Below are 19,618 nucleotides of genomic sequence, written 5' to 3' on the forward strand. Positions count from 1 at the left end.
TTCCCAAGGCGGAACAATGGTTTTTCTCTGACAGTAGTTTTACATTTTCCAGATGCCTTTAGATAACCCGAAACAATGTCTTCACCACTTGACCCTTTCTAACCACTTCTACGTCACCAAAACTCATGCATTGTTCATCTTTCACATCCTACAGTATGCAATTATAATAACAAATTCTTATCGTCACAACTGCTGACTCCGACATTTCATAAATGTCTTGCAAACAACTTGCACATGCAAGTGCTACCAGTTAAAAGCTCCGTATACGGAAGCCAGCAAGTGTATGGAGTCATCAGGAGAGAATGCGCGCCGTTTCGGGGCCTACCTCTCGACGGCATCAATGCGCACCGCCCCCCCCCCTCACTGATATGAGTCCCCGTTTGCTAGATCAGCTGGTTATGAAGAACTCAATATACCTCTAGCCATCGCTCATCGTCTCTTTTTAACCAAACCCAGTGGCTAGCCTTCTCCACTGTAGATTGGATATCAGTCATGGTGGTATTGACTTTACGATGAGTTAGGCCTAGCGATAACAACAGTCGTCTCACGCTGTGTCCAACAAACCCTCTACATCCGACTTCGATAGGAAAATGTTCCGCTTTCCAGCCTGCGTCTTCACATTCCTCGAGGAGGTTTTCATAACGGTTCAATTTTCGAGCCCGAGCGGCGTCCATATTATCTTCATGAGGAACCGTTAGCTCGACTATATTTACAACTTTCTTTCTTTCACACCACATCAAAATATCTGTTTTTTTCGAAACTGGGATGGGAAAAAAAACCTGGCACCCAGGTAAATCTGCAGTTACCTCCCAATAGCCGTTCCACTTTTCATTTTTCTCAGGAAGTTTCTTGATCTTTTTCTTGAAAGGGATCCGCTGACCTGGTCGCACGAAGGTAATGAAATCTCTTGATGGTACTTTTAACGGTTTTTCCTCAGTGTTGTTGAGATGAATTTGGTTCTTTATAGCATTGAAGATAACCTTAAGGACCAAGTTGTGTCTCCATGTGTACCTGTTCAATGCTAATGAACAGTTGGAAAGAATATGTTTTAGTGTACCGACCTTTCCACATTTGCAGATGTCATTCTCTAAAACGTTCCATCTTACTAGATTCGTAGGTGATGGCAAAACATCATAAGATGAACGAATCAGGAAACTCAGCCGAGATGTTGTCCACTTCCACATCTCATCCCAACTTATCTTCCTCGCAACAACATGTTCTTCCCATCTCGTCATCTGACCTTGATGAACACATCGGATCAAATGAAGCTCTCTTCTCTCTGCTTCTCTTATTTTGACGATGTTGCTAACAACACATCTGCGTTCACTCGGCATCATGCTTGCAAACGGTCTGAACTGATCTGCGCCAAAACCAAGTCCTTTCCGATGGTTCTGCTTGCTCCCACCATATCTCTGTGTGTAAGAGAAGACAAGATGTTGTCAGTTTCTGCTTCTGCTTTCCACTTCCTGGCTGTTTTCACCTCTGGTGGGTTACGCCTGATTTCCATATCCTTCGATTCTCTCAGCATCATGACCGTCCGTATCTTCCCCAACTTATATATTTCGACTATTGATGCTATTGGTAGCTGCAACGAACCTCTTTTACGATAAAGAGCTGAGCTGTTCAACATACGAGGTAGGCCTAGCCACTTTCTAATGAACACATTACATTTTTGTTCAATCCTTTCAACTCGTGACAATGCTACTTCGTATATTAAAAGTGGCCACGCAAGTCGCGGGTACAAACCGAACTGCAAGCACCAAATTTTATATTTACCTGGTAACTTCGAATTATCAATCGCTGATAACCCAGCCTCGGCCTGTTTCATAATTTCAATCCCACGACTTCTGTCTGACAATGTTCCAGCATATACTCGTCCCAAGCTCTTGACGGGCTCTTCCTTGACTGTTGGAATGCTTTCTTCAGATATTCGAAATTTAAATTCTTTCTACACTCACTTAACAAATGTCAGACTACGCGACTTTTTTGCTCTAAATCGCATCCTTGACCACTTTACAAGTTCGTCTAATCTCAAGAGGGCATTCTGCATGATTTGTTTATCTGTAGCTAGAAGTGTCACGTCATCCATGAAGGCTTTCTTAGGCGATTGTACATGGGCGATTTGTTCCGAAAAATCTACACCTTTCAAAATCAACTCCAGATAAACCACGTGACAGATATTGTACACCCAGCAGCAATGCCAACTTCCAATCGGTGCCAATTTGTTGTAAGATTTCCAGTTGTAAACCTCATTTCGAAACTGTCATAGTACATCCTCATTATTTTGATCACTTTGTCAGGAATGTGGAAGTGGTCCATGGCTGTTATTAGTAATTTGTGTGGCACTGAACCATACGCGTTAGCTAGGTCGAGCCATACCACGTTCAGACTTTTCTTGTTCTGTTTGGCATCCTGGATCGCTTTCCAAATCGAAAAACAGTGTTCAATGCATCCAGGGATCCCGGGGATTCCGGCCTTTTGAACAGATTCATCAACATATCCGTTACTCTGTAAATATGCCACTGTTCTCCTCGACAGAATTCCCATAAAGATCTTGCCTTCCAATTTCTGCCGTTACATACATACATACATACTACATACATACATACATACATACATACATATACATACATATATATATATATAATATATATATAATATATATATATATTATATATATATATATATATATATATAAAAAAACATATATATATAAATATATATATATATAATATATATAGGGGTGGGGAGAATTCACAAAAAAATTAAAAGACGAAGACAGGTGGTATAGACAACAAACAGATGTATTAGTTTAATGCTCGAGAAGTGAAAGTCTTTAACGCTTCGAGCCTACGCTCTTCCACAGAAAGGAACATAGAAAGAAACGAGGAAAAAATAAAGAATGTGTAGTGGCTAGCGATTTTCATGGCGAATGCCGGACAGAGGGGTCACACGGGAGAGCTAGGGAGAAGGGGAGATAATAAAGTAGTGGTAATCTCAAAATGAAGGGGCGTGTGCGTATGTTTAAGAGAGCATTATGTGCGTGTGGAAGAGGGCTGGTGACCTTGACGTGTGTGTATGTGTACGTGTGTGTATGTGGGGCTGGGAAGTGGTCAGTGCTAGTGTGTGCGTGGTGGTGTGATGTGATGTGATATGGTGTTGTGTGGTATGGTGGTGTGTAGTGTAGTGGTATGTGGTGTGGCGTGATGGTGTTGAGATGTAGGAGAAGCGAGAGTGGGAAATCAAGGGTGGGGGTAGAGGTGGGGTATGTGGGTAGGCTGAAGGTAGGGGTAGATGTGAGGTATTTGGGAGTGGGTGTAAGGGATGGAGTGGGGATGGGATGGGATGGATAGGGAAAGTGGGGTTGGATTGTGTAGGGGGTTACGAGGGAAGGGTGACGATGAAGGGAGAGGGGGAAGGGAGAAGGTAGGCAGGAGGGAAGAGAAGGTAGAAGGAGAGTAGGAGTGAAGAGAAGTAGGAGTCGGAGCAAGAGAGGAGAGGTGGGTGGGAGGAAGTAGCTGTGAGAGGGAGAGAGGAGAGGAGAGGAGGTTGGATGAAGAGGGGAGGAGAGTTGAGCTCATGTGGGACAAAGAAGAGAAGTGAGAAGATTAATCCTTGTTCACGGCGCAAACGGGAGTCAGGATGGCCCCTGTGCAAGGACAGTCCGAACAGAGACAGGTGTTGCAAAGAGTGTCCGGTAGAAAGGAAGTGGCGCGAGACCAGGGTGTCATTGCTGAGTCGGATGTCTCGGAGGTTTTCCGCGAACCGGTCAGCCAAGCGGCGTCCTGTTTGCCCGATGTATAGAGAAGAGCAGAGAGAGCAGAAGATGCAGTAGATGATATTGGTAGAAGTGCAGGTGAAGGAGTCGGTGATATGATAGGGTCCATAATGGGTGCCGATGAGGCAGGTGGTGTTGCAGAGGTAAGGGCAAGTGCAGCAGCGTGATATTCCATGATTTCATGTTAAAAAAGTATGTGACACATCATTATCTACATGTGCGTTTGTTGAATTAGTATTTGTTGGGTCGAATGGTTCTTTTCTGGAGCGAGGGCCCAGGAACAATGCCACCGATTCCCAACAGTTCTTTCACTACAGTTCATTAAACGAGCAGAATTATTGCATTAAAACTTGCAACTTTGATGGCTGTCATGCGTCAACATGCAAGTCATTGAATTGCCTTCTGAGTAGTGTTCGTTGCTTGGCATAGGGCATTAGAACGGTGTACCTCAGCTGCATGGATGTTGTATAATGAAGGAGTTTTTTCTATTCTTTTTATGAAATCTGGTATGTCACGGTTGTCAGTTCCGGTTTCTGTCGCTAACTTCATATTTTAGGACAATTTACTTTCACTTTTTTTTACGATGGTAAGCTACAAGCTAATTGTTTTTCGTGCTGTTTTTCTTATTTTTATTTCACTGTCTTTTGTTATTTACTGTAATTTTCCTTTTATTGTATTCTAATAATTATTGTATTTTAATATTCTGTTTTACTGTTACCTATGTCTAATTGTAATGTTTTTCAATGTGTTATATTAAACTTTTGTTTCCCAAAGTTCTATTACATTTATCATCATTATCATTATTATTATTATTATTATTATTATTATTATTATTATTAGGAAGGCGACGAGCTGACATAAACGTTAGCATACCGGGCGAAATGCGTAGCCGTATTTCGTCTGCCGTTACGTTCTGATTTCAAATTCCGCCGAGGTCGACTTTGCCTTTCAGCCTTTCGGGGTCGATTAAATAAGTACCAGTTACGCACTGGGGTCGATATAATCTACTTAATCCGTTTGTCTGTCCTTGTTTGTCCTCTCTCTGTTTAGCCCCCTGTGGGTAGTAAAGAAATAGGTATTTTGTCCGTTACTACAATCTGAGATCAAATTCCGCCGAGGTCGACTTTGTCTTTCATCCTTTCGAGGTCGATAAATTAAGTATCAGTGAAACACTGAGGTCGATGTAATCGACTCATCTCCTCCCCTAAAATGGCTGCTCTTGTGGCAAAATTCGAAACCATCATCATCATCAGTAGTAGTAGTAGTAGTAGTAGTAGTAGTAATAATAATAGTAGTAGTAGTAGTTGTGATAGCAGCAGTAATAATAGTAGTATCAGAAGCAGTACCAAGAGCAGAAGTAGTTGTAGAAGTATGAGTTGAGGGGGGGATAGAAGAACGAGAAGAAGGTAGAGGTAGGCAGTGTGGCTACAGTAAGATGGTGGACAAAATTTCCTAACTTTGGCTCTGTCATATTTGCCTTTATCATTCCAGAGTTTATGAAATAAAGTACCAGCTATGTGCTGATGTCGATTTAGTCGATTATACCTTTTCCCGAAATGTGTCCTTTGTGCCAATGTTTGATGCAGTAATAATATTAAAACCTGGTAAAAGCAGTGATTGCTAACATCGGTACATGCTCTTTTCTTTCCAATAACATCTGTAAATTCACCAGCCAAGTTTTCTTTCTTTTTTTATGTTTTATTCTTTCACAATTATTGATATAATCAGAAGGAAATCCTTTTACATGTCTCTGGTATCTGTGAAGTTACCCTTCGATAGTTAACCTGAAAGTTAGCAAACAATTGTATTCTGTTAAAGGGATCCTTGAGTCAAGTTGTGTTAAAATAGGCGGCAGATTGAGTCTGTGTCTCTAAATTTCTTGCATCACTAAAGAGGACGTAAAGGAAAGAGAGAAAGGTACAATGAAACTAGTGATGAAATGCATCGGCAAAAATCATCCAATAAAGTTTATGGAAATGAGTACGTTCAGAATGTGGACAAATTAATCCTAAAAGACAAACTGATTCGAACAAGTTGAAGACATGTTGACTGGAATATGGACAGAGAATGACAGGAAACCTCGTCTAAAACATTACACTTCGCTTTTCTGTGTGTGATACACGAAACTATGTAGTTTTGGGAACGAAAAATGTGTCTTCTTTTATACAGAATTAAACACATAAATTTCACTTTTGGGATAATTTGCGATATTATCAAACACTCCATTTCGTAAACTTATAAATTTTGTAATTATTAACCTCACTATAACAGTGTATATTTACAGTATTTGTTGTGCCTACACTGTGTTTTGATTGGTTCCATCACCGATTGTCATCAGGTGTCTATGAGTCAGTGGCTTAGGTGACAAAAGGATTTCTAGGAAGAGTTTAGAAATATTTTCTCTCTTCAACACCTGTTTGATACCATATACATATCCAAGAATATAACACCTGATGATGATATGTAATAATTCTCCGTTAGAAACGTAGTCTAGACACAAATACTGTAAATATTCACAATATGAAGTTTATATTCCAAAATAACTAATCACAGACGTTTCACCATTTAATATATTTTCTTCTTATTCCTTGTTTTAACAGCTCACGAATGTAGTTCGGGACTGTTCGGTCCTAGATGCCAATATATATGTCACTGTGAAGATGTAACCACATGCAATAGCACAACAGGCGAATGTGATTCAGGCTGTGCAGATGGTTGGGACGGACATGTCTGCCAGAGACGTAACTATTTTACTCTTTTATACACTGCATATATGCTCACATGAAAAAAATAACACGTTGTAGAGAGGATGTCAACATACTTAATGTATTTCCATTTTGGATTTGGTTTGCATGATTCTTTATGTGTGTTCGTGTGTTGAAGCATATTCTGTTGTGTCTGGGGAGAGTCATTTTCATTTTGTGCCTTATAATTTAACACATTCACTGGTAAAATTTCCACTTATTCCTTATTTGTATTTTCCTAAAATTTTCGTTGCGTCTTGCAACCTTTTCAATAGTCAAGACTATGTATGTATGTATGTATGTATGTATGTATGTATGTATGTATGTATGTATGTATGTATGTATGTATGTATGCATGTATGTATGTATGTATGTATGTATGTAAATAAATATATATATATATGTATGTATACATGTATGTATGTATATATATTATATGCATGTATGCATAAGTGTGTGTGTGCGCGCGCACGCATAATTATTATAATTATCATCATAAAAAAAGACAATGCTTGACAGAATCGATTGTGTCAGTCAAACAAAAAATTCCTGGCGGGGCCGGCTCCAAACATTGTTATCGAGATTTATACTAGCCCCCGAACTGCACTGTTCCAAAGGTCCCAGCTATCCCATCTAGAGTGAGGACCATGTACTGCAATAGTTCAGGATTCAAGGACCCACAGCTATTTAATGCGTTGCCAAAATATCTGAGGGATCTTTATGGAGTAGGAGTAGGTGTTTTCAAGACACATCTTGACTTCTTGTTTTTCCAAGATCCCCGATGAACCTATATCAAGGCATGAAACTCAAAAGAGGGCCCCAGTGTCGAAATCCCTCCTTCACCGAAAAACAATAACAAGATTTGCAATTAAAAAGGTGATTACATTGGCGGTGCTCCAGCATGGCCACAGCTTTAGGGCTGAAACGTATAAAAGGATAAAAGAATATACATATATAGTGAGCAAAAATATTCTTGTCAAAAGCTTCCAATTACATCCGGATTTTGTGCACAAAATACTTTGCAACATGACGTCATGTACTTTTATTTCTCGTATTAGCATTTTATCTGGTATGTGGGATCTGAATGAGATAAAAGATCCTTTCATTGGTTTCGAAAGAGTAATATTGTGATAATCATGTGTCTACAAATACGCCTCGCACTTGTGTGTGTGTGCGCGCCCGCATATAAGAGAGAGAGTGAGAGAGAGAGAGAGAGAGAAAGAGAGAGAGAGAGACATAGTGAGATCGATAGATACATACATACATACGTACATATATATACACATGCATACTTACACGTACATATATACATATCTATCTATCTATCTATTTATCTATATATATATATATAATATATATATATATATATATATATATATATATATACAAAATGAGAAAATGGAGAAACATATCTAAATCAATCATCAACCATCAGATAATACCCACTCAATACTTTATTAAACCATTACACAACAGCAATGACATTATACATAATATATTACAAATATAACTAGAAATAGAAATAGAAAATACAATTACATTGTAGCTGACAGCTGTTTCGGCCGTGAAGACAGGTATGTCCCATTTAACCTATTAGCCATATAAAGCAGGTATAAATAAGACATTAGCAAGAATGTCTCACGGCCTCTTCAGAGAATTTAATGTAAGTATGAAAAAAATTTACATATAAATATAAAAATGTGTGCATAGACACTCATAATTCTACACATATATATATACACAATAATACAATATAAACAATATATATCAATATACATTAACAAACACAATAATGTTCCATATTGAACTCATAGTTCTATATCCAACATCAAGGAAATACATGTACACTCACATTTAAATTTAAAGCAGGCATATATATTTAACAGTCCAGTCTATTAAAATTAATATTAATATTAATAATAATAATAATAATAACAACCATGATTGTACCATGTAAAGCAAGCGGACATCCACATATATACTCAATAAGTCGAATTCATCTGTCCGCTTGGTATTGATTTTCATAGATAGATTCGATTGGCTTATAGTTTTAAATTTGAATCACAATGGAAATTTTACGGTTAGTTAGCCAAGAAACACACATACGCACACGCACATCCACAGATCGTGCGCACACACATACATAGTTATATGTATACACACACACCCACACACATACACACATACATAGCCACATACACAGCCAAATCATAAATAAATAAATAAATAATATAAGAGGTAGAATCGCAACTATACACATGCAAAACAGAGGAACCCAACCGATTGCACATACATGTATGCAGACATCAAGCCATCCCAAACGACACCATGGCTGTGGTATTAACTAAGTAGATCCACTCACATATTTCCATAAAACAGTAAATGCAAACATACCTATAATTATATCCAGATAGAGAATGTAATTTTTTATAAGGTACATAATTCATATGACACCGTATTTTTCGTAAACATAGTATTTTATAACTAAAAAGTCCGCAAACTTAACCGCTATGTTTTATTCAAACAATCGCTAAATTATAAAGTATAGAATACCCATTTCTGTTTGACTATCAAGAGACATAAAAATATATATATACTAAGTTAACAACGGTTTATAATAATTAAATTATAAGAGATTAATTGTAAGAAGTCAAAATACGCTAATATTCTAAGATATATAATCAAAATAACTCCTTATAGCATAAACAGATATCATCCCTACGTAATAAATCCAATGCTATTACAATACTAATATTTTTCTATTTAAACCCTCACCAACGAACTAATAGAATTACACTCACATCTACATGTCCATATGTATACTCATGTGTAACAACAGACATACACATACACACCATATATTTTCACATATGATGTGCGTGCAAACATTCGTAGTACTTATATATATATTTTTTTAAGCAACAGTGGACACATAAATACATATATAATAATTAACAGGATTTAGCATTAAATAATATCAGTGGAGGACTTACCATTAAATAGTATATAAGCAAATAGCAAAAATTAAATTAATTATAAGTTAATAATTGTAATTACTTAAAATTAAAATGTAATAAGATAAAATAAGATGAAATAATTAAAATTAAAATGAAAATATAAGTAAAAGCTTGTATAAATATATATATATTATTATAATAAATAATGGATATGTATGTATATATCTACATATAAATAAATAAATGAATAAATAAATAGATAAATACCATAGAAAACAAATTAAGATAAATACAAAGGTACACCTAATATATAGTACTGCTAATATGTATATATCCACATATGCATAAATTAATAGATAGATAGATAAATAACATAAAATAAACTGAAAATATACATTGAAAGGAGTACATATATAAACTTAGTATATAGGCTACTATTATGTAAATATTTACCTATAGATAAATGAATAAATAAATAGATAAATAACATAAAGTACAAATCAAGATGAGTAAAAATATAGACTAAATATATAAGACTGCTAATATGTATAAAGCCAAATGTAAGTAAATGAATAGATTTATTAATAAATAACATAAGATACAAATTAAGATGAGTACAAAGATAGACTAAATATACAATATATAAGACTGCCAAATAAATACCTGCAAAAACCCATATACTCATCCAAAACAAACAATATTCAATATAGACTCTCATTTATTACATATTAGTATTACAGTATCTAAAACCAGGTTCTCTAACTATGATACTTATACACACTCTGCAATTTTGGAAATCCCCAAGAATATCCTATTTCTGTGTATATACCAAAATGTATATGTTCTTTCATGCCACAGTGTATTTCCCTTATAAACCAGGACAAAAAACCAAAAACCAAAAACAATTAATACAGAACATATATATTTTTATATATATGTGTAGCTACAAAATTATAAAATTATAAATTTATAAGTTACATGTTTCAAAATTGTAAAAGACTACTAGTATAATTAGATATAGAGGAAAGTTAAAATATTACTAGTAGAAAAGCTAAGTTCTATTTAAATCTAGAGAAAGTGTACTGTAGTTTATGAATGCAAAAATAATTTTTTTCATTAATATTATTAATAATAGGCCTACCAGCTTTGATAATGAAAAAAATTTCATTAATACATAGAGAGCATTTTTTATTTTTTCTATTATATACAGGTGCAGAATTTAGTATTTTCCAATTTAATTTAAAATCTAAGTTCTTACTTTTGAGTTCCCAAATATACGCACTTAACCCCGTAGAGTACATCCTATTTTTATTTATAAAAGTATATCTATGATAATTAAGTCTCTGTTTCATGCTATTCATAGTTGCTCCGATGTATACCCTACTGCTAAATTGTGTATCCACAGTGCATTGATAAACTACCTCTTTCTTGAGGCATCGATTACCAAACACACATTTATTTCTGTTTCTGCAATTACAGTTATCAACAGGTTGGGGTAATCTAACATTGTCCAAAATGTCTGTAACACTATTCCCATTAATAGTGTTACAATTATTTTTACTATCCAATCCCAAATTCAACGAATGATTTGATTTATCGTTATTGGCGATATTCCTATCAATAGTAATAGTATTGGTGGTAGTGGTATCATCTATTACATTAATATTTTTCCTTACAGGTACGGTACCATCATAATTTGCAAGAGGGTTGTTCGCGTTAGCTCCAAAAGATATATTGTTCCTAAGATTATAGAGAGGCAAATATAACAGTAAACAACATGAAATACGAAAATAAATGAGTTTAGTACGCAAACAACGAGAGAAACAGGACAAGTAGCACAAGAACGAGCCTTCATCAGTTGTCGGCTGATGAAGAGTCGTTCTTTGTGCTACTTGTCCTGTTTTTTATTTTTTTCTCTCGTTGTTTGTGTATTGAACTCATTTGTTTACGCATTTCATGTTGTTTAATGTTGGTGACGTCCTGTACCCATATATATATATATATATATTATATATATATATATATATATATATATATATATATATAATGATAATGATAATGATGATAATAATAATAATAATAATAATAATAATAATAATGATAGTTTGAGGGAATATTATTCCTAACTTACAGGGAAAACTTCAATTTAGAAATACTAAATCAAATTTCACAAAATATAATATATATATGAATTAGAAAAAAACACCTTTTATCAATTCAAAATGAACAATTAAATTACACCATCTAGAAAATTACATATAATAGAAATATTAAATATAAAATAACAATAATATACCGATGATTAAGTAATGTGCAAAATAATAAATAAAACGTATGATAAAATCTTTAATATTATTAATAAGCTTTAAAATATATTCCTTTCTTGATGGTATAGGAATATCCTTCAAAGATGAATTCCAAAAGATGAATTCATTATCGTCGGTTATGGAACTTACAGGTAAAATAGAACCACTCTTTTGGAATTCATCTTTGAAGGATATTCCTATACCATCTAGAAAGGAATATATGTTAAAATTATTAATAATATTAAAGATTTTATTATACGTTTTATTTATTATTTTGCACATTACTTAATCATCGGTATATTATTGTTATTTTATATTTAATATTTCTATTATATGTAATTTTCTAGATGGTGTAATTTAATTGTTCATTTTGAATTGATAAAAGGTGGATTTTTTCTAATTTATATATATATATTATATTTTGTGAAAATTTGATTTAGTATTTCTAAATTGAAGTTTTCCCTGTAAGTTAGGAATAATATTCCCTCAAATTATTACATCACTGCTCAATGCAGAGTTGAAGATTTTGGCCAAGGTGCTAGCCAAGAGATTGGCGCTTGTCGTGGATAAGCTGATTGACAAGGCGCAGACATGCGCCGTGCCGACCAGGTCGATACACTATAATCTCCATCTCATGTGCTACATCATAGAGAGGGTGGGTAACGACACTGGTGCGGGTGGGGCTTTGATCAATTTAGATCAGAGTAAAGCCTTCGATAGAGTCGACCATCGATACCTGGCAGCTATTCTCATGGCAGCCGGTTTCGGTCCAGTCTTCCGCGGGTGGATCGCTGCTTTGTACAGCAACATCTGCTCAGTGATACGGGTGAACGGTCACCTTTCGGAGCCGTTTGACATCTCGCGTTCGGTTCGCCTCCCTCTTGTACGTATTGACTCTCGAACCATTACTGCGCAAGCTAGAGGCTTTGAGGGGTATCCCGCGCGATCTAGGAGGTGGAAACAGCGTGTCTGCCTATGCCGACGACGTCACCGTGATGGTGTTGAGCCACAGGCACATTGACCTTATTGGCGAGACACTAAACGAGTACGAAGCGGTAACAGGTGCAAAGATTAACGCGGAAAAGTCCGCGGGCTTGCAACTGGACACCTGGAGAGGCAAGTCCATACCGTCCAACAGTGTCGTAGGGCACTGGACAGACGGGCGCGTTAAACTGCTCGGGGTCTGGTTCGGTCCAGACCTCCAATCTCAACCAGAAATGGGCCGAGAGGAAACTGTCCTTGAAAAGTCGAGCGGAGGTGGCGAATGCGAACATCGCATCCGTCATCTATTACCGATTGACCGTCGTCCCTTGTCACGACCGCTGGTTGGCCAAGCTGGTGCGCTTCCTCTTTGACTTCTTGTGGAAGGGTCAGGTACCACTGGTCAGGCGATCTATCTGCTGTCAACGGCCGCTGAACGGAGGCCTTGGCATGCCGTGGTTACTGATGCACAGACATGCGCTCAGGCTACGGCATCTCAAGTGTTTCCAAGACGGTGAACAGGTGTTGTCATCTTTTGTCAGACGCGACTTTCCGCAGCTCGTCTCTGACAGAGTTGCAGTCTTGGATCAAACACAGACCGAGAAAGGGCACTTGGCACCTCGAGTGCCGTCAAGCTCTCTCCACCCTCCACCAGGCGGGCTATACGATCGGTAGTGGTTCCACTCTAGCGTTCTATAGAGGTTTAGTGGAAGAAAAGTGCGACGACGTTCTCGGGGAAACTCTAGGCGTTGACGATAACGAGCTAAACAGTCTGTTCGGGAGAACTTTCGGGCCGGGGCCAATGGATAATTTCCAAAGGTCCCTCGCCTGGCAGTGCTACCGAGGGGCTCTGCCTATTGAGGATAAACTCTACCGGCACGGAAGTGCCGTCAGACGGGCCTGCCCGAGGTGCGCCTAGGACGACGAAACCGTTCTTCACGCACTCGTCCAGTGCCCGAGTATTGCTGAACTATGGATTTATGTCGAACAGCTACTGTCGCGTATAGAAGGATCCGGCTATCAGCTGAATCCATAGTGAAGATTGCCCCGCCGACCTCCTTTAACCGGGAGGGCAAGGCAGTTTTCGTTTGCCTAGTGGCTGTAGCGAAAGAGGTGATATGGTGGACTCGTTTGAAAGGGCTAAGGTCAGACACTTTCCTCTTTGGCCAAGGCCTCATCAGCTTTTTCAAGTTTCACTTGAAAAGGAAGATAAGAGTAGAGAGGGAAGTGATGTCTGGTAGCAAGTTTATTGAAAGGTAGGTGAATGTCGCAAGAATGGCCAGTATGAACGGACCAATTCTGAGGATACACCTGTGAGAATTAAAAGGAAATATAAAAGTAGAAAGGGGCTCTCTACCCCACTTTTGATCAGGCTCCCGTGGCTTTTATAGGTTTTTCCACGAGTAACTTTTCGAAGCGCCTCCCCCTATTGAGAGTTTTAATTGTTACTTACATTTCGTTGTTATCCTGCTTTTGTACTTTTGTACACGGACCTTTTTCAAACTGACAAAACCTTTTGTAACTTTCGTCCTGTGTTTTGTCCCTTTATGTTTTAATTGAATTTTGTCAGCCCTTGTGGCCAATAAACGAACGAATTATTATTATTATTATTATTATTATTATTATTATTATTATCATTATTATTATTATTATTATTATTATTATTATTATTATTATATATAATAATAATAATAATAATAATAATAATAATCATGCAAGCACACACATACATACACACATATGTTTGTACATGTGTAATATAAATTAATTTCTTTTTTTCTTTTCAGAAAATATAGCTTTAAAACGCATTGTCAAGCAGAGTAGTACCGCTTATGGTGGAGTCGCTGAAAAAGCTGTGGATGGTTTCACTTGTACTTATTACGACGAACGTAAAAAAGAATATTCTTGTAGCCATACTAACGACAATCCAAAGCAAGCGCCATTTTGGATGGTCTACCTTGATGAACCGACTACACTGCATTATATGCAGATTTTTAACCGAGTCGATAACGATAAGAAATGTAAACAGAAAAACACTTTAAAATATGAGTTCTATAAATATATTTATAAATATATATATATATATATATATATATATATCTATATATATATATATATATATATATATATACTTTATTTAAAGCAGCAGAAAATTCAACAAAACCTGTTACTCTGAGTTTCCCGTTGCCGTTCATCGGACTAGCAAAAACTGTCCGATGAACGACAACGGGAAACTCAGAGTAACAGGTTTTGTTGAATTTTCTGCTGCTGTAAATAAAGCATATTACTCTACCACTGGTATTTGAGTACTCTTTTTTCCACCTTGTTTCACATTTATGTGTTTACTCCGGTATATATATATATATATATATATATATATATATATATTATATATATATACATATGTGTGTGTGTGTGTGTGTGTGTATGAGTAAACACTCATTAAAGTTCTTTAATCTTCTCTCACACTTTCTTTATCGGCTTGTCAATCTTTCTACTTCTCTCTCTCTCTCTCTCCGTTTCTTTGTCTCTGCCACTCTCTCTATGCCTTTCTCTCTCTTTGTTTCTTTGTTTCTTTCCCTCTGTCTGCCTCTCTCTTTATTTCTTTGTCTTCCCCCCCCTCTCTCAAATCTAGTATTCTGTAGACATGCCTTGTGCAGTTTTTAAAAGATTTATTCCGTTTGGACATCATACTAATGAATTCAGAAATTTCTCTTATGGAATTTCTGCTCAAGCAGCACACATCATGTTGAACAAAGTTTGGTTTCCTTCGCTTATTTTGCACTACTTTATCCAGTATGTCCCAAAGATGTCCAATGGTGTTCATATCAGGAGATCGGTTTGGCCAAAGAACACTTCTGATTCCCTTTTCTTGCGACTCATTGGTCATTTTGGTTGCTTGGCACGGAGCACTATTCTCCATGAATGAGTCATTTTTCTTATCATCTGAACATGAGAAAAGTGGAGAAAATACATCTGCGTCCAGTATGCTCCAAATACGTTCAATGAGGTTCATGCCATGAGATCAACTTGGCCAAAGTACACTTCTGATTTCGTTTTTCACTTGCGACTCATTGGTCTTTTTGGCTGTTTGTCACGGAGAACCATTTTCCATGGTTGTATAATTTTTCTTATAATATGACCATTGGAGGAAGAGGAAAAAAAATAATCTCCATCCGAAAGATGAAGATATATTTTTCCGAGTTCGTCTTTCTAGTACACGTCACCAGTTCTAAACGACCAGCGCACCAGATTGCTACCCACATCATTGAAACACCGCCGTGTTTCACGATTGGTTGTAACCGATTTAAATCAAAGTCCTGATTTAGCAGTTTCCAGACCACACCAGTTTGCTGTTTAAGAATTGTGCAAATATTGATTCGTCCGAGAAGATGACTGTTTCCCAGAACCTTATGGATCTTTCTATCATTTCATTTGCCCACTTCTTTCGTCTTTGGATATTTGCTGGTAGAAGACGTTACCTTCTAGCTGCACTGCTACAGAAGCCAAGTTGATGGACATACATCACAATATTACTCCGACTGATTTGGAGTTTCCCAGCAAATTTAGCTGCCTTACAACGTTGATTGTTTTCAACAATCCGCTTATATACAGCTGTAGAAACATTGCCAGGTAAGACCGGAGCCTGGTGCAGCCTTCTGGCTTCCCAGATCCCCGGTCGAACCGTCCAACCCATGCTAGCATGGAGAACGGACGTTAAACGACGATGATGATGATGATGATATATATATGTATATATGTATATATATATATATATATATATATATATATATATATATATATACATGTATATACATGTATATAGACACACACACACTGTTTTATATTTAACGCTCTCGGATAATGCAAAAGATAAGTCTAATGGAAAGGAAACACTAATTAAAGAAGTCCTTAAATAAGTTCCCTCCCCTTATTTGGTTACGATAACAAGGGTTTCAATTGATCAGAAATTTACTTCCAAATCCTGTTTTCTGATTAGGTTAAAATGATCAAACTTTAAACCTCTGTAACGTTTTTCTAAATCAATATACCAAATTTGAAAAATTTCACTTAATTTTAAAATTTCAAAGTCTGTCTGTCTGTCTGTCTCTCTCTCTCTCTTTCTCTCCCTCTTTCTCTGTCTTTTAAGCTTTTCTTTATGTAAACTCTCTCTCACTCTTTTCTTATTGTAAACTCTCTCTCACTTTTTCTCAACACATGTATATTGTCCACTCTGAGAGTGCGCACGTTTATGTGTTGTGTGTGTGTGTGTGTGTGTGTGTGTGTACGTTAGAGTGTGTATGCATGTGTGCAAGGAAATTCATTAAAGCGACAGGGTCGAAAGATCCTTGCAAAGCATCAGTGGCAAACTCAGGCAACATCCGAACAGAGAAGGAACAAACTTGATAGTAAACGACACGAGTCCCCCTTTGATTCCTGTTTTATTAGTGTGGACCTCCATGGCCATTTGATGTTTTAAAAAGTCCTTCTATATTTTTATAATTAGATATTATTAGGAATTGTATAAAATAATTGTTAAAACATTTTGTGTATTGTAAAAATATATCCAATAAAAATATATCACATTTGTCGAGAGCCGTTAGATGATAAGCGCACAGACTCAAGAGTCAATGTCCTATTTCAATTCCAACGACTTCAATTTTCAGTGAGTCTTAGTTTTGCATTGACCAACAATAAATCGCAAGGGTAAAGATTTTCGGTTGCCGGCTTGAAGAGCCCTGCTTCGCCCATGGTCGGCTTTACGTTTCATGTTCAAGAGTAGGAAGTATGTACACTCTTTACATCTATGCACCAAATGGTAAATTAAAAGGACTACATTTACATTATAAATTGACCAAAATAACGCAGAAATCCGTTCTGATAAAGAGGCCTATCCGCTGGGGATACATGGTCTGAAATGGAATAAAAACATTGAAATAAAGGCAATCCGTTGTCTAAATCACCCCGCAACGACGGGCTACTCAATATATATATATATATATATAATATATATATTACAAAATATAAAGTTATATCTTGAGTGACAACAACACTCAGGATATACAACGGACTGGAAATAGAAGTGCTCCAATGAGCTGTATACACTTTTTTATCCAAGGGGAGGCAATAGGAGCAACAACCACAGGAACACCACAAAATTCAAAGATAGACGAAACGCATGCAAATCTTATATACTAGTTTATATCTATACAATCCGACATATTAGAAATTTAAAATTCAGTAATATATAAGTATCAAATACAAATAAAAATATAAGTACAAATATAAATATAAAAAATATAAATATAAATATAAATTTTGCATATAACACGCTTAAAGCTGTTAGAATAAGAGGAATAAATATAGTGATAATAAAATAAAAATATAGCATATCAAGATACGAGTAAAATTCCGGCAAATAGTACATAAAATATTATACACATACAAGCTTACAAAAATATAAGATATACAGAAGTCCATCATCTACGGGCCGTTTCGGGGATGTGCCAATCAATACTAGATATATCAGTACTTAAAATAGTACTTAAAATTGGCACTCCCCTCGTCAGGATGTCCTATACAACACATATAAAACATGAACAAACACACAAATACACAAATACATAGTCACATACCGGCCATTCTCAGACCACGATATTTACGTATATATAAGGAAAATAAGACAAGGTAGAAAATTCTAAAATAATGTTATCATGAACAGCATTTTACTAAAATTTTCTTCATGATACAATTATTTTAACATTTTCTACCTTGTCTTATTTTCCTTGTACATATCAACTCGTGTGCTCCTTTTCAACCTTGTTTTTTCGTTGTTTGAAGAAGTCCGATTCCATGTTTTTGTTTTTATGTTTTCGTTTCTCGTTGTGCTCTACGTTTATTTGGTGTCCTGTACCCATATATGCATGTATATATACATATAAATGTAGGTATGTACATATATGTATGTATGCAGATGTTTTACTTATTAATTTGTTATTATATGATTGAACGCCACGCATCCACTTCCAAGTAAGTTATATATATATATATATATATATATATATATATATGAACATTCAGTGTTGGTGAGTGAATGTGATAATGTAGCGCTCAATACATATTGTAGAACAAATAGTTTATGTAACTTCAATATTTTTCTCGCAACTCGAATTTCAATAAACTATATACTTGTATGTGTGTGTGTGTGTGTGTGTGTGTGTTTAATTAAAGGATGTGCTGAATACCGTGCACAAATCCTTAATTTTTTTGAACTCTCAAGCTGTTTAGAAAACAAATATAAAACAAAATATTTGTGAATAATCGTTAGGAGATCCTAAGTTTGGCGAGAATTCAAGAAATCTAAACGAAATTCTCTTGTAAATTTATTCGTTACTGAAAAAAAATTAAATGCTTTTTGAACAAGTGGCACATATATTTTTCGCTCTGTTACCCGTTGTCAGTCAAGTAAGTTTACGCCTTTGCTCATATATGAGCATATACATCCACATGTATGTGCGTATAGGCTGATTCGTAAAGGTCGGCTAAGAACAATCGCATGTGTAACCAGCCATGCAGAACAAACCAACAGTACTAAGAAATGAAATGCCAATCCCTTTAAAACAGTAACCACTTTAACAGTAGCAGAATCGCCATCCCACTACATCTACTCATTCAAAGCAGTATGGCAACGGTCCTTCAGCAACATTACACCGTGATAAACTACTAAATTCAGGCCACGAAAGACAGAGACGATTTTCTTGAAGTAGAGAATGTGAACTTACGGAGACAATATTTATATATCGCCTGAGGAAACACAACTAGACCTCATAATGCAGGGAAACAGTTGCATCA

The 19,618-nt window shown here is 36.2% G+C and overlaps 1 protein-coding gene across 2 annotated transcripts in view; it reads left to right on the forward strand.

The window, feature by feature from the left end:
* Positions 1 to 19,618, forward strand: part of LOC115214877 — a 134,366-nt gene that overhangs the window by 102,121 nt on the left and 12,627 nt on the right. For both annotated transcript variants that reach the window (XM_036505590.1, XM_036505591.1), the window contains exons 3-4: positions 6,379 to 6,519; positions 14,554 to 14,787. In XM_036505590.1, coding sequence (XP_036361483.1) covers positions 6,379 to 6,519; positions 14,554 to 14,787 — 375 coding nt within the window. The remainder of the gene's footprint in view (positions 1 to 6,378; positions 6,520 to 14,553; positions 14,788 to 19,618) is intronic.

Source organism: Octopus sinensis, linkage group LG8, assembly GCF_006345805.1.
Source record: "Octopus sinensis linkage group LG8, ASM634580v1, whole genome shotgun sequence".
Taxonomy (NCBI): domain Eukaryota; kingdom Metazoa; phylum Mollusca; class Cephalopoda; order Octopoda; family Octopodidae; genus Octopus; species Octopus sinensis.